The 16,349-nt window shown below is 33.0% G+C and overlaps 1 protein-coding gene and 1 long non-coding RNA gene across 13 annotated transcripts in view; one reads left to right on the top strand and one right to left on the bottom strand.

Annotated features, from left to right (window-relative positions):
• The window catches only part of LOC147911097 (uncharacterized), a 49,233-nt gene that overhangs the window by 8,368 nt on the left and 24,516 nt on the right, over positions 1-16,349 (top strand). The window contains exons 2-3 of the long non-coding RNA XR_015547378.1: positions 6,773-6,957; positions 7,362-7,503. This is a non-coding gene — a long non-coding RNA (uncharacterized LOC147911097). The remainder of the gene's footprint in view (positions 1-6,772; positions 6,958-7,361; positions 7,504-16,349) is intronic.
• Msp300 (Muscle-specific protein 300 kDa) overlaps positions 1-16,349 on the bottom strand; it is a 93,795-nt gene that overhangs the window by 75,586 nt on the left and 1,860 nt on the right. For 8 of the 12 annotated variants that reach the window (XM_087412941.1, XM_087412898.1, XM_087412910.1 and 5 more), the window contains exons 2-14: positions 7,798-7,859; positions 6,799-6,894; positions 6,635-6,718; positions 6,468-6,560; positions 5,988-6,011; positions 5,634-5,812; positions 5,144-5,546; positions 4,810-4,956; positions 4,168-4,708; positions 2,180-3,863; positions 1,996-2,104; positions 1,886-1,900; positions 537-1,584 (exon numbers count right to left, since the gene is read on the bottom strand). In XM_087412941.1, coding sequence (XP_087269067.1) covers positions 537-1,584; positions 1,886-1,900; positions 1,996-2,104; positions 2,180-3,863; positions 4,168-4,708; positions 4,810-4,956; positions 5,144-5,546; positions 5,634-5,812; positions 5,988-6,011; positions 6,468-6,560; positions 6,635-6,718; positions 6,799-6,894; positions 7,798-7,859 — 4,485 coding nt within the window. The remainder of the gene's footprint in view (positions 1-536; positions 1,585-1,885; positions 1,901-1,995; positions 2,105-2,179; positions 3,864-4,167; positions 4,709-4,809; positions 4,957-5,143; positions 5,547-5,633; positions 5,813-5,987; positions 6,012-6,467; positions 6,561-6,634; positions 6,719-6,798; positions 6,895-7,797; positions 7,860-16,349) is intronic. The other 4 variants (XM_087412903.1, XM_087412907.1, XM_087412901.1 and 1 more) reach the window with 3 other exon arrangements.

Here is a 16,349-nt window from a genome sequence, read left to right as displayed (position 1 = left end):
ATGACGCTTGTAGACATGATGTTCATCCGCTTTGGGCGCTCACGCTGTAAACTTCATTCTATACCTTTTTTTTTTCCGTTCATTACATAACTAAGATAGAATGAAGCAACGCGTAAGCGCTTATTTTAGTTATGTAATGAACGAAAAAAGAGTCGTACGCTTCTAAATGTCGAGTGGCATTTGGATTGCGCGCGATGATGAGAAGAGTAGCGGAAGGCGGAACCGAGTCGAAAAGTGCAAATCATGCTGAGTCTTGTACTAGATACATTTAAATTACATTTTTATGTTTTTTACTAATAACTAATTATTTTATTAAATAAATCTTTATAAAATAATAGGAAAGAATAATATAAAAAAATATTTCTTTATGAAAGAATTATATATAAAAAACTACCTCTAATTATTTATAGTATTTATATGATAGAAATTTCATATTTAGAAATCATAGCTATAACATATAAAAAATAAACATTAAGTAATAGAAAAATTAAATTTATGCATTTTTAATTCAATATGAAACAAACAAAAAATCATACCTTTTACAAGTTTCCGGGATTCGTCTTCTAATGCATTTAAAATTAATACTTTTTCTTTGATTTCTTTCTGTAGATTTTCCGTTTTACGAACTTTTTCCTCAGGTGATGCTGTAGAATGTTCTATGTTTGCAACTGATTGAGGCGCAGCTTGCTGAACCCAAGATCGGAGCTCCACGAGCTTTGATTGAAATTTATTCCATCGAGTGCTATGTTCCTGAAGATAAACAACTTTTTCGCGTACAATCTTTAACGTATATTCCATCTTCTGTTCAGTTTCCGTCACTTCCTTTTCTAAAATCTCTTGTTTGCTTGATGGTGCGGATGTTTGAGAAAGATTATTATATGTTTCGCGCAATTTCTTTATCATTTCTTCGGCTGATTTTCTCAAATTTGTATTGAATTCCTGTTTCTTCTGCAGATCGGAGGATACTTGAGCGGCATCGTAATAAGATGCTAATTCAATTTGACGCAATTCTTTCTCAGCTTGTTCAATCAATCTCAAAATCTCGTTCTTTTGTTCTTGATAAGTGTTCCAGAGTTTCTGCGATTCCTTTAAAGATTTTAATATCTCCATGCTTTGGCCATATGTATCGTTCCAGTTAGCTTCTAATTGTTGAACTTCGGAAGAGACGAAAGGCGGAGCGTGTTGATCTTTCAGAAGATCTTTACCGCGTTGTAACATACTGACAATGGTTGCTCGCTGTTGCTCTAATTGATTAAGACGGGATTCCTGATGATCCACGGCGTTTTGTAATTTTTCAGGAACCTCAGGCGTGACTTCAACTTTTGATTGTTCGCGAACTTTGCGCAACAAAGTGCATACTTCGCGTACCTCTTTGCGATAAGTATAACTTTTCGAATAGATGTCTGTCTTCGTCATTGTAATTTCGATCGTTGGAATCAAGTTCTTATATCGAGTTATCAGTTGCTCCAAATTTTGCTGCGCCGTGAGTGCTTCGCGATCCGAACGATTCAATGTCAAGTTGTCGAGAGTTTGAACCAGCCATTTCATTTCTTCACGCTTATCATCAGCTTCGCGACAGATTTTCTGTGAACAATCAATAATATTTTTTATATTAATTATATTTAACTAAAACGATTTATCAACATTTGATGAAAGAGATGAAAAAGACATGATAAACAAAAAAGTATTGTTTTTCCCAGAAAATTTTTTAATTATTTTCTATTATTGATTAATATTTATGGATAATATTTATGGATATAAATTAAATGAAAATTAAATCCGTATTCATTAAAAGTTTTATTTTAAGAAAAATCATCATTGGACTCTTAAGCGAACAGCAAACTCTAAAAAGAATAATTAAACATAGAGGTGCGCGTATATTTACCGTCAAGGTCTGGAGCTATCCGGAGGGAACGCAGAAAAGGCGAAGCAAAATATTTAAATATTTCAATGACATGACAGAAGAAATTGTATGTGAAACTGGCCAATACTAACCTGAAATATAGTCTTCTCTTTCTCAAATTCTTCTAAAGTATTGACTTCATGTAAAATGGTTCTCAACGTACTGTCAACATGATCCATCCAATGCACCATCTCATCGAACCTAGAATTAATTGCACATTATTTGAAGGAAGAAATTGGCGCTAATCTACTATACTGAAGTTAAATAAATACTCACTTCTGTCTATAAGTTGCCCATTGTTGTGGAATTTCTCGCAATTGTTCCCTTAAGTTCTCCACTTTTTGTGCGGTTTCTTCCCACAAACGTTCGGCGTTTTGCGCGGCATCAACCAAGCTAGTATCTTTCGGCTTGAGTTTGTTGTAAGCATCACTTATCTTTTTCAAGGTCTGTAGACAACGCTCGACTTCGAGAACGGTGCCGCGGTTTACGAAAAATTCTTTATTGCGCTGTTGAATACCATCCACATCGTCATTGTTAATAAGTGCTTGCTGCTCAGAACTAATTTCCATCTCGATTTCTTTGAGATATTGAAGGAAGCTAGCCTCGTCCAGGCGGAACTCGAGCTTCATCAGATGAAGCGGCGCAAAGGTGAGTATTTCTCTCCAACGATTCTGAAGATTCTCTACCGTTTTTGCGACGGGAAGTTGTTGATCAACTGGTAATACATTCCGAAGATCTTGGCCGGCCTTCACGAGATCTTGTATCCACTTTTCATTGACTTTGCCGAAGAAGTTTTTGTGATATTCGACGGATTGACGATTATCGATGTGCTTTTCACTGATCATTGTTTCCGCAATCGAAAGCCATTCAGAGATTTGTCGCTCGCACTCTTTAAATTTCGTCCAACGGCGCACAGATTCTTGCAAACGTTGTTCCCAGACTTGTGCCGCTTGAGAGACTTTAATAAATCGATCATTGAGTTCTCTTAAGGTAGCTCCACCTTCGGCAGTCTCTACGTCGGCATGACTATCCACAGCCTTGACGATGTTAGCGAATACTTTGTTCTTAGATTCCAGCATAGATTTATAGTAAAGTGTTCTCGAGAAGAAGGCTTTATGACGATCTAGTTGAGCCAAGGCAGCATCTCTACCACCCGCGAGATTGATGTTGGCCAAAAAACTTTCGGCTTCATCTAACCACGCAGATATCTCTTTCTGCCCTGCTTCTAGAGATTCTTGTTGTACCAATAATTGATGATACAAGTGCAATTGCATCGGTATCAAAGCGCGTACCTTAACAAGAGTTTCTTTCTCTTTCTTTAGAGTGTTCATCATCTTATCGACTTCGTCGCGGGACAAATCCTGGATAAGAGTTTGGAATTTTTTACTGATATTTTTAAAGAGATTTTCAATGTCCTCGACTTCATTGTGAAGAGTCTGCAGTTTCTCTCCGTAAGCTTTGATCCGTTCGGTGGAGCTTAATCCGGTAGTCGATAAAGCAGCCTCGGCATCTCTTAACCAATTCTGCAAAGTCTCCACTCCCGCCTTGTAATCCTTTCTCGTTCGAATGAGATCACCCGCATGCATGTACTGTTTGGCCTCTTGGAAGAGCTGTTCCCATCTCGCTGTCAGATTCGCGTAACGCTCCTTCAATCGAAATGCTACCGATTCATCGGATGTGGCAATTAGAAAGCTCACAGTGTCCGACAATTGTTGATGCTTATCTTTCCATACGCTAATATCTTGAAAGAATTCCATTCTTTCCTCCTCTGGGAGATTCAGGACAGGTTCAGCACGAAGTAGCCATGCTTCGAATTCATCTGAGACAATGGTCCAACGACGCCAATATGCGACAACTTCTTCGAGCATGCTCTGGACGCAGCGCAAATCCATCGACACGTTTTTCCATTTTTCGGCCGTCTCGCGCATAAAACGATCAACGTTGAGGCTCTCTTCTCGATCTAAAAAGCACGAATTTATGATACTGTTTCGATGAGACTAAAACTATTATTTACATAAGGAATTTTAATATAGAATAAAATTAATTTATTAATTATATTTGAATTAACTAGTTATTATTTAATTATTTTATTTGATGCAATCATATTTAATTTTAATCCTTTGTGTTTAAGTTTATTAGTAAATTTATTATTGATCACATTTAAATGAATATCAACCTATAATTGAAAATTATTTTAATTATAGGTTGTTCAAAATTACTTTAATTATTTAATTATTTAAAATATTTAAAATATTTTCATTTACCAATATTGACGTCACGCTTATATTCTTCTGCGACTTGCTGCATATCCAAGTAAGCCTTTTGAAATTCCTGGAATATTCTATTTCGGGAAACAAAGTTACGATATTGCTCCAACATCTGATGCACTTTCTCCTCCGTGCCATATTTAATGTTCCAGCCTTTCAATTTGGTCTCGACGAGATATAGGAAAGCAATCAAACAACATTTGTGTTCTAAGAACTTTAATTTCACCCTTCTTTTAGCGGCACGATCAGGCAAACTATCAAAGCGCGCGGACATGTTATCTAATTGTTCAGGCCGGACTTGTCGCGCCAACGGCGAGTTCTTAGCGTGTTGAAATTTCTCCGTCATTGTCGGTAAATCGAGGAAAAATTTTTTATGATCTTCCAACTTATTCGAGATTATATTCGCCGTACTTTCTGACATTTCTTGTGGTATATTATTGTCTGAGTATAAGAGAGCTTCAGCTCTCGCTAACCATCTACCGACTTCTCCTAATTCTCCCGGTAACACTGAATCAAGTAGCCAAAGCCAATGCAGCATCTAGAGAAAAATAATATTTAAAAAAAAAATTCCTGCAACATTAGGTTCTATTCGTTCAATTAGAGAAACTACAAAAAGTTGAAGTAGATTTCAGAACCTACAAAAAGTTCCATTTGTTGCCACAACATTTGTATATGTCTCCAAGAATCTCGTGTGATACTTATCATACTAGGTGTATCGACCAAACTTTGCATCTTTTTATATATAATTGATTTCTCATCAGTCTCTGCTCTAAACAGCGTATATTCCTAAAAAGAATATAAAGAATAATATATTTTTATTTTTATTTTCTTATCTTTTTTTAAATCTCAAAATATTACGGTTTTCCAAACATTAATTTTAATGATTAAAGTGGAATTACATAAATGATTTCACTAAAATATTAAAATTAAGATTTATGATGTAAAGATGTCTGTTGAGATATTATGAAAGTACCGGGTAACTTTGTGGATAGGCATTTGTTCTATCAAGTTGTTCGAGATGCCTGACTCTCTCATTTAGCCATTTAAGAAGATTGTCATATTCTTCTTGTATAGCTGCGAAAGAATCAGGAGCTGTGTTTCCTGGTTCTGGATATTTGTGCAAAAATTGGGCAACGTATGTCATAATTGATTTTTCGTCGGGTTGCGGTACGTCCACGTCCTCAGGATCCAACAATCGAGCAATACCTAGTTCGATCTCGGCAACCTGGAAGGCTGTTTCTAGCCGAGCTTTGTTCGACGCTTCTCTCATAGCTGCTATGTTTACTAAATTAGCCTTTATGGCATCGATAATGGCTAAGAAAGCATTTCCGTCTCTCCAACTTTCTCCAAAGTCTCGAACTTGAATACCAACATCCCTAAGGAATCGACCCCGACATAATATTACAACAAAAATTCATGTAGTTGTATCTATTACACAAATAGTAATTTAACAGAGTACTGACTTCGGCAAAGCGTTGGTGACCCATTGAAGCAAGGTTTTCCGTGCACTTTGCTTCCACTTTTCGCTGCTGATGCGTTTTCTTTCGCTTGCCGCCGAGCCTTGAGTGCCAAGGCTTTCGAGGCTGCTCTGACTGCCCCATGTTTGTCCAAGATATTCGAGGGCTCTAGTATTCTCCTCGATCTAAAAAAAAATTCCGAGGACTGGTATGATGTTTCCTCTCCTTCTCGAGTCTAAAGATAATCTAGCGTGCGTACTAATAGATTGCGCAACATCATGCCGGTGCAATCCGTCTTACTCTTTTAGAATGATCAAGATCATTCATCGCATTCACAATCTTGCTTTTTTTACTACTCACCCGTTTGCGATCCTTCGATCGTAGCTTGTTTATTGGAATACATACGGTTAGCAGAGTGACATAATTTACTTTATTCACAACAAGGATTAATTTATTCGATGACATTTAATCATGACTCTTTAATTTGTAGAAAAATTATTCAATTCTTACCATAATTCACATAATTTAAAACTTACTTTGTTAAAACAAAATTATGTAATTTTTAATATATCTTAGAGAGAGAATTAAATTTTGTTTAATTGCAACTATAATTGGTAAGATGAGTTACTATTATTACAGCTTGAACAAGAAAATGAAAAAATATAAATTAATCTTCGTTGCGACGTATAAGAATGTGGTGCCGCTGCTATTTGTTGAAGTACTTTGATACGTGATACGAGCGCTATATTTAAGCAGCTACCGCATACTAAGTATACTGGTGCTTTTTTGCATAAAAATTGTCATTAAGTATATAACTAAAATATTCAAATGATATAATACCTGGAAATACAAAATGATAGTCCATATTAGGCCCAATACGACCGGCGGTCGTCCGTCGACCAAATCAGACGAATTTATATTCACTAATTTGATCTGTGAAAATATTAAATATAAAAATTGGCTATCGATTTCTTCAACTTGTCGATTAAATTAATAGAAATACTCACTTTCTTGCCTTGTAAAAATTGCAACGCAGTATTGGCATTACTCAAGAAATGTGGTCTCTTTAAATTACGGCCTCTCTCTACAGGCTGAAAGATCACGCATGTTTTAGACAACTGGTTTTAATGTTTTTTTTTGTTTAGAAATGTCAACGTAAATATTTCATTACCAGTTTCTCTCCTGAAAGAACTTCGAGTAAGGCGAGAAGACGCGTGCCGTCTTTAAGATCCTCGATTAAATCATCGATACGAAGCGGAGGAATTCTCTATAGAAAACAAATATTTACCAACTGTATAATCCATGGATTATATATTCTTCAAACATATGAGTAAGAAAAACATTGTGTAAATTTAAAAATATTAATTATTAAATTACATATATCTAATGAAATTGCTATGTCTAATAAAATTTGCCGCGTATACAAAATTTAATGTTACATACGTAGTTTATTAAATACTTATAATTTAATATTTTTTAATTTATATATAATATTTAATACTATTTAATACTTTAATTATTTAATTTTGAATATTTAATGTCCGTAGATGATATAATTTTCAAATAAATTCAGCACCGACTGCAGTTTGTATACTGCAGTTTGTGCTATAAAAAATAATAATGTGCTATAATAAACTTTTACTGTTTTCACTTTAATTTTTGAATTGATGTGCTGCGTAGATCAATGTTACTTGTTCTTTATTTGATGATACACAATTTTTTTTACTGAAATAGCTATTTGGTACGAGGACGAACAAGGTGTTCGCCTTCAATAACTTCGTTGCCTTTGATGCATACATGTTACGAGTTGGGTTTCTGCAGTAAGGCAAGTTCTGAAGGATGCGGAAGTAGGGGAGCATCGAAACTCAAGAGCCAGGTACGGGCTAGATCAGCCGTTCAAGTTTCGATAGCACGATACGAGAGGCAGTCCGCGTTACGTTTTATTATGCGTCACGTAAGGATCGAGAGCATTACGTAACTTCGAATGAGAAAAAAAACGAGAGTCAACCCATCACAAACTGCCGTTGTATTATCATTATTATATCAAGTACCTGGCGGTGAAGCGAAGCACGACTTGGGCCACGATATCAAAATGCTATTTGCCATGTATGAAATCAGTTTCATTGCGTTTTCTGAAGGTGACAAAAGTATTTTTTCTTGACACACTTACCTTCGACAGATGAGAATTGATCCAATTTATGAAGGTTTTCTTTTGCACACGTTCTTGTTCGTCTGAAAGAAGAAACGAGAATTAAATATTAATTTTGCGCTGTAGATTAATTTGAGGAGAATACATTTTCGTGAAATTAAAGACCTGGAATATTACGATATATGTTTCTGAGAGAACGGATATAAATTATTCATTCAGATATCTATATATATATTTGATGAATGCTGAGCTGAAGAAGAACATATCGAACAGCGTTCACGTTTGCTTGTGGGCACTTGCGAATCGTCGAGTTCAATTATAAGGATTATGCGAAACGCATTAGCGCCGTTTTATTTTTAAACCTGCCGTCACTTTACTATATCTTACCAGCTATGGTGCCGTATACGTCACCCTACAAGGCACACGCGCGATAATGAATATGCAACTAGTATAAATTCACAGGCGCATGATCGCGAAGCGAACATTAAACTGTCACGTAAATTATTTGTGCGATATGCACGTCCTTAACGCGATTCGGCAGGAAGGAAAACTAATCATACAAGTCGACAAACAAGTCCATTGTATAGAGACTTTATAAACTCTTCACAAAATGCAAGAATTCTTTTCACGTATTTTTCTGCTATATTATATTCTTTATTATTTTCTTTGGAGCAATTGAAAAAATTTGATAAAAATATCTCATATTTCTCTGGCATCTCTCTATTTTAATGATTTATTTATTTCCGCATATGAAAAAATGCCGGCCGGGCCGGCATTAATGTTTATCTTTCAATAAAGATATCCCGGACCATAATATTTGATATTACATATTATTAAGATTTTTTTATTCGCCGACACACACATCCGCTCACGAAATGACATTGGTTTCTGGAAGCAAAAATTTGCGGTTCCCGAAATAAAACGGCTTTGATGTCACCAGCAGACACCAACACCATTGCCTTGAAACAATGTTTCTTTTCATCGAATCTTTCACATGGCCTCATCGCGGCACATTATATCTTTGTGTCGTAATGCTATGTCGTTTTGTGTACACGTTACGTGCAGTCTGCTACAAAAAAATTACTGTCGGTAATTAACGAAAACACGTTGCTTTATTCTACGTTGTGCCTCTGATTTATGAATCAAAGAATCGTCAGAAGTTTCTTCTTTCGTTTGATCTCACATTCGGAAAACGCTGCATAAATCGGACTTCTTGACATAAGTTCGCGCGTTAATTTTTCTGTAGGTATAAAAATTGTCTTGGAAAATATAGGCGTGCAAGTTTAATAAATTTGAAGTTGAATTCTGCTCTCGAGAAGATATTACACGAGTTTTTGCTCTTTATATTACGTTGTGAATTCTCTTTTCGATAAGATTAATGAGAATATAGCACGTACGTAAAGATAAGAATACGCTAAAGGCGATACAATCTCGAATATACAAGAATTATTAGAACGTTCTTGTGGAATAAGGAAAATTTATAGAATTTATTAACATATTTTAGCGGCTTAGATGAGGAATATTGACCTATTGAACTTTCGCGATATGGGGAACTGTAAGAAACTATTATCATCGGTTTTTATCGTTACTTTATCCGCGATAGATGTTTAATCATAACCATGAGACGTAGGCGAAAGTTACAGTCCACATTGCGTTATGGTGCAGTCCAGTAACATTGAAAAGGCAGGATATTCCCACGCGTTCTCATTATCATTCATCGTGAGTGTCATGGTTACGGTAAATCGTTCGGCAAAACACACGTGAGATGTAGTGCGATGCATTTGATTACACACAATTTTCGAGGGTTCACTTTCATGCCTGCGCTACATTGAATGTCAAAAATGAGATCGTGTAAAGCACAGATTTTATTAGCGACCAATTAATTTTTTTAAAAGATAATATACTATAAAAACTTTTATTACGAATAAGATAATTGTAATGATAAATGGCCTTCCTTCAAGCAGTTTTTAATGTCTAATTTTTTATAGCAAATTAACATTTTCTAAAAACTCAAATAATATTTTATAACAAATTATATGTATAGAATCGATTGTTTGACACAGCAAAACAAATTAAATACGATTAATAAACGAGCAAAATTAACATGTTAATATTTTATATATCCATATATACATATGTGTGTGTGTATGTGTGTGTGTGTATGTGTATTATTGAAGAATTGTGTTCAAGAAATTTAGAGAAATAGATAAATGTCAACTGTTATTTTTTTCTGTTTTAAATAATTTTATATGTAATAGCCGATATTTCAAAAATAGTTCAAAAATTACTACCTCAAATAACAATTATTTGTTCAATAATTCTAATATTTGAGATTTTTGAAATGAAGGTGAAAAATGATATAACTAAAGTATATATAATTTTATAATATAATATTATAATCATACATAATACTGGCTCACAAATATAATTACAACAGGATGATTAGAGTAAGTTAAGAACTGATCTTCATTCGTATGATTCATTCGAGTTGTTTTACAATACGACATCATTTGATATAGTGTGAAATTTCAACCGTTTGTAAGAAGCTCGCGTTTGTATCATTTCTAATTTTAAATTCAGCCGTTCGAGGCGTGATGCGCGTGAAAAAGTCCACTAAACATATTCTCGCTTTCGAAAATATCTGAAATTGCACCGCGTAAAGTGAATTTTGTATGATGTTTATCGGACGTTTATGTCCGCCACAACATCCAAAATAAATACCGTTTTAAACGAGTGAAAATATTATGCTGTAAAGCACATTCAAGCCACTTTCATCTTCTAGAATAATGTTTAGGATTCTGAGACATGATCCGCGATTATGTCACCAGTGTTATGAGAATGAGAATCCGCTACCTGCGTAATCGTCTCAACCAACCGATACGATGTATCTTTACTTGTATCGATACTAAAAATTGTTCAAGAAATAACAGATTCAATTACTGGAATCGAAAGATATTGATTACGGGATATCGATATCAGATGACATTCATCAGGAATCGATATCATAATTTTTCCTTTCTTCTATCTTTATCCGTTTTTTTCTGCCTGTGTGTTTTTTTATTCTTGTTCAATGTTATTTCGTATATCAACATTTTTTGTGTTTTTTATAAACTTGGCTGTTATATATGAATCATAAAATATGTTTGAGAAAAATCACGTTTGGTTTTTGAGAATATAATAATCATATACACAAATACCATTATGAAACTGTGCCAACATAATTTTAATCATGCAGTTGGCTCACAATCAGTTTTATAATATATTTGTTTAATCATTTTAAAAAATAACAAAAATAAAAATACAGATGTTATTGTAATTTATCTCTTTAAATGCTTAGTTTGTGTTATTCTCTCTATCAATTCTTGGAATATTATTTTATATGTCATATGTAGAGAAAAAGTGCATCTTTATTGTAAGCAGAGAAATGCAAGATATCGATTATATAAGTTTAATTTCAACCGACCGTATATCAAATGTCGTGATTTCTTCTGTTTTCGTGACGTTTCCGGACGTTTCCGGATGGTAGAGCACTCGTGCGTTTGTTCATGTGTTTGTGTTGTGAGAAACTCCGAAAAAAGAAATAGATAAAAGCTAAAGCGAGACCAATGAGTCTCATTATACGGTGTCACGGAAGGTAACTGTGTGGTCATAAAAATCACGTAACAACAGGAAATCTCACCCATTGTGTATTTGCTAGACGAAAGTTTACGGGTTAAGAACCAGAACGAACGCGGACTGTCTTAAAAATGTGTCTCAATTTTACGATAAATTTCCTAGCAAACTTGAATAAACTTTGAAGCCTTTTTACTTATAAATCGAGAAATGAAATAGATTGCAAATAGCACTTTTTAAATTAATTTTAAGGAAACTTTATTTTAATATTCAATATTATGATTTACTGTTATTTTTTTCATTTTTATTATTTATATAGTAAATTGAATCTAAAATAATACATTCACAAATTTGAATAACCGAATTTGAATAATCGGATAATTCGATAAATTCATTATGTTAATTGATTTAGAAATTGATGCATTAAAAAATCCGGATTTATAATTTTAATTTAAAAAACATTTTAAATTTATTACAAAATCTATTACGAAAAATAAAATTCATATTAAAATATTCTATATAATTTAGTAATTGTAGGTATATAATTTTACATAATTTAAAAAATAATTATAAAACTCTTACATAATATGTCATAAGTCACCTTATTTAAGTAATATATTACAGACATTGCTAAAATTGACTTTCACTTCTTCAATTATTGTTTGCAAGTTTGTGCTATATACAGCCGGTTCTCGGCTACGATCGATTTATTTTTACGCAGCCGATAGAAGAAACATTAACGACATAGCACAGATCGATAGGGAAACTTTGAACCAGAACGATCAACTCACGGAGGTCAGATCGCTTTCAACGTTTGCCACGCTAACCATTGCTTGTCGTGATGGTTCAACCGGTCGCACGAGAAAGAAAACGTAAATAAATGTTGGTCGTTTAAAGCAATCAGAGACAGTCGCGTGTCATTTCGCGAATCGTATCATGGATAGTCACTAACACATTAACTGAATGAATAGATTCATCTCAAACTTACTATATTGCAGAATTCATAGAGTTCTCAAATGGTTACAGAGTTAGAATAAATTACAGAGTTAGAACAAAACAAAAGAAATAAACGCCTATCATATTGTAGCACTTAACACTTTTGCTAGTTTCCGATTAAAACAATTTTGAATTTCGTTGTAACGTAATCTTCTTTGAGCATCTCGTAATGTATTTCATTGATAGATTTTTTATTTACTTTTTAAAAAAATTAAAAAAGAAATTAAAAACGAAGAATTTCTCATTTTTTTCGTTACGTAAGTAGACATATGTATCTATGGAATAATTTTACGATCGTATTTGTAGTCGCTGATCAATATTATGACAGCTATGTAAGACAGTATCTGAGATGTCCGGTTTTCAGGGGAGAGAAGGAAAGGGAATCAGTAAAGTGGGACAAATTCTCGAGGATGAGGTCAGACATCAGACGATGTCTCCTCGAATGAAACGGGATAAATTATGAAAGAGCGAGAGGTGATCAAACGAATCTTACTTACCTACTTACTTACCTAACTTTATACTTGTAGTATATGTTATTTTTATTGTAATTTATCGTATAATTGAATTCCGAATTCATACATAATATATATATATATATATATATATATATATATACACATACAGGGTTGGCCATATTCGACGGAAATCTCCTTGAACCCTATTAAATGATTTTTAAAATGAACAGCAAAAAATGTGTTTTTTCCCATGATTGAAAAAAAAAACATCTTTCCGTCGAATATGGCCAACCCTGTATATATATATATATATATATATATATATATATGTATATGTGTATATGTATAATCGAATTCATTAGAATACTTCGACGATTTATTGTGTAATTGTGGTGGCTCGTTAAATTTAAATAAGCAACAATTGATGCATATGAGTGTTTAAAAAGAGGAAACAAAGAAAGAACTTTGACATAAATTTGAATCTATTTCGAGTTAAATGGATAAGTTTAAGAATAATTACGGTAATCACGATATTCTAATCACAATAATATGACAAAATACGTGTATATATTACGTTATAACATTTGCTATACTTATATTGTTCAACATACTATAGATACCATACTATAGATACCAGCGGAAATTTTCATAGATTAGAATGATGTCTCTCTATATGTGTTCATGATTCAACAACAAAAAAAAAACTATTCTGTAGTAAAATCAACTTGAAGAGATATTTTATCGACTATACAAACGTAAAACGGAAATTAAAAAATCGCTTTCATGTTCAGTAAATCAGTTATAACTATTGGTAGAAAATGAGCAAAAAATTTTTATGTAATAAAAATGAAAATTTATCGTTACGAATTGTCATCACATATAAATCATGTCATTTGCGAAGGTCGATATAATCAACTATATTTCATTTCGAGAAAATATTGTTCGATAATTATCGTTAGAAAGTACATTTTAATGAATAATTATTGTAAAATATACGGTATATTAATTATGAACATTTAAATGAAAATTGACAAAAATTTTCAACACAAATAAGCAAAGAAGACTAAATTCAATCAAAGTAAGTCTTGGTTGCTAATAATATTTTTGTGTCAATTTTACAATTTTCATTGTCATCAATTATAGCATTATAATCACATTACTTTTTCTTATAAAAAAATATATATATAATGCAAATATTATTATGAAAACTATAAAACCAATATCCGTAATATAATTCTAATCTATATCTTTCAAACATTTTCCAACATTATGTTACAAAACTAGTAACTATTAATTATATTAACTATTATTATATTAATCAATTATATTAGTTATTTTACTTTTTCTTGATATATTCAAGAATTGCAATAATAACTATCTTTTAGCCGGATTTGCAAAATTATTACATAGTCAAACGTTTTATTAAAGTTTTGTTCTACTAAATTAATGATCACTGTATAAACATCGCTTAAAAACTAACCGATGAATCCATCGCTAGGAGATAAAAGTGAAATTATTAAAGTTTTAGTATAAATCTATTGTGTCGCACGTAAATTCTGCGAAACATTTATTTCTTTCTATGGTCATCGCTGACAATGAGATATCGCATTAGTAATTTAGACATATATATTCCATATATTCAAAGTTCCGAAAAAATTCTTCGGCAAACAATCCTTTAAACAATTTAGACAATTATGTAAGGTTATTCTGATCATTGCGCTGGAATCCAGGTATGTAAAACTTATTATATTGTTATGGTAAAGAAGCCTCTTTTCTGACAACAATCCGATCTAAGTAAGTCTGATCGTCAACCGTTGACCTACTTCGCGTTTGACCAGTAAAACTGTTTTAACGACTCAGTGCACCAATCGAAAAGCCAGCCCTGAGATGAGAGATAACCAAGTGTGGCCTTGACATTCATACGATAACTCGGGCGATTTATCAGACGTACAAATATATCTATGAGTCTTTATGGAAAGGTGCCGTTTGGCATTTAATTTGAAGCTTAGCGTGTCAAATATTCATTGATCGATATATAATATCATATAGATGATATTAATAAATAACCTGATAAATACAATCATGATGAAAACAAAAGTGACGTAGCTTATCTGCATATGTTATGTAAAGATAAAGTATTGCGTGATAAGTATTGCGTATCTCAGTGGTATTGTTAGTTTTCTTATACTGAGAAAAAAGTTATCGACTTGACTAAATTAGTTTAGTTAATCTTTATTTCTTTCGTTGGAGAATGTATGTTTTAAATGAAAAATATATAATACTTGATTTAAATACATACATTCTCCAACGAAGGAAATAAAGATGAACTAAACTAATTTAGTCAAGTTAACAACTTTTTTTTTCAGTGTAATTAAATTCTTCAAAAATAGAAATAGATTTTTGTGTAGAAGCGAATTTGAACTTTGGAGAAACAAATGTGAAGTAGGTTTCTTCTTTAATGAACATTTTGTAAAAAATTTGATACATTGAAACTTTCAGATCAAAATAGAATCACAAGAATTTCAAGATAAAACTCAAAGAACTCTGCTACAATTAGAACTTTTATTATTTAAAATCGAGACTTGTTAATACGATTATATCGCTCTTCATTACGTCCCGGGGCTCTATATTTGCACGCGAAATTGTTTCTTAATTGCTTGACAATTGGTGTTCGTATAAGCGATGAGGTAAGCTCGCATGTTGTAGAACGCGCACGTGGCCTGTCAGGCAAACTATAGAAATCGCAGCATGCGAGAGTACTATGGAACGAACCCGACCGCAGAAGTTCTCGTTTTACTGTCATTAACGCAACGGACAATCAACCTTTCGCTGCATACACGCGTGAATATGTATATTTCGAACACGCGCGTAGATGTGATATATTCTGCCACTAAGAAGCCTGCTCCTCAAAATTTGGCACATTCGATTAATTCATCATCCGATGGAATCGTGACGACAGAATTTTAAAATTAAATTTTAAAATTTAAAAGGCAAACGTGCAAAAATACTTTGAATCGCATTCTCATCTTTAACTGTAATTACTTGATCTTGAGATTCACTTATATCTTTGTATCGATACATCAAGAATATATTCGATTTTATTACATGACATTATGGTCGCAGAATTTCTCTTCGTATCTCTCATAAAGGAACTCTAGGAGAATAAGAGAATGGATAAAAGATGTGGACTGAGATAGAAAAACAACCTTGAACTGAGGTTCCTATCGTCATCATTCAGTATTATACCACGTTACGAACACAAATTACGAGGCGCATTACGTTTTATATGCAGCTGTCGTTAAAGCATATGAATGGCAAAGTTACGCAATGGTCCCATAAATTAATCTATTATGGGGATTTTTTAATCCATCTATTCGATAGATGTAAAAGAGATTATTTCTCTAAACAGTTTGCATTTTATTTTGCAGAAAAAGATATCTTTGTTCTACGATTATTTTTGTATCAGCGACACAAAGATTATCATACGATTAAACTTCAATAACTGCACAG

This window comes from Acromyrmex echinatior, chromosome 1, assembly GCF_024713525.1.
Source record: "Acromyrmex echinatior isolate Ae372 chromosome 1, ASM2471352v2, whole genome shotgun sequence".
In the NCBI taxonomy this organism is placed as follows: Eukaryota; Metazoa; Arthropoda; class Insecta; order Hymenoptera; family Formicidae; genus Acromyrmex; species Acromyrmex echinatior.
The sequence above is the reverse complement of the archived record's forward strand: the minus strand, read 5'-3'. Positions and strand labels throughout refer to the sequence as shown.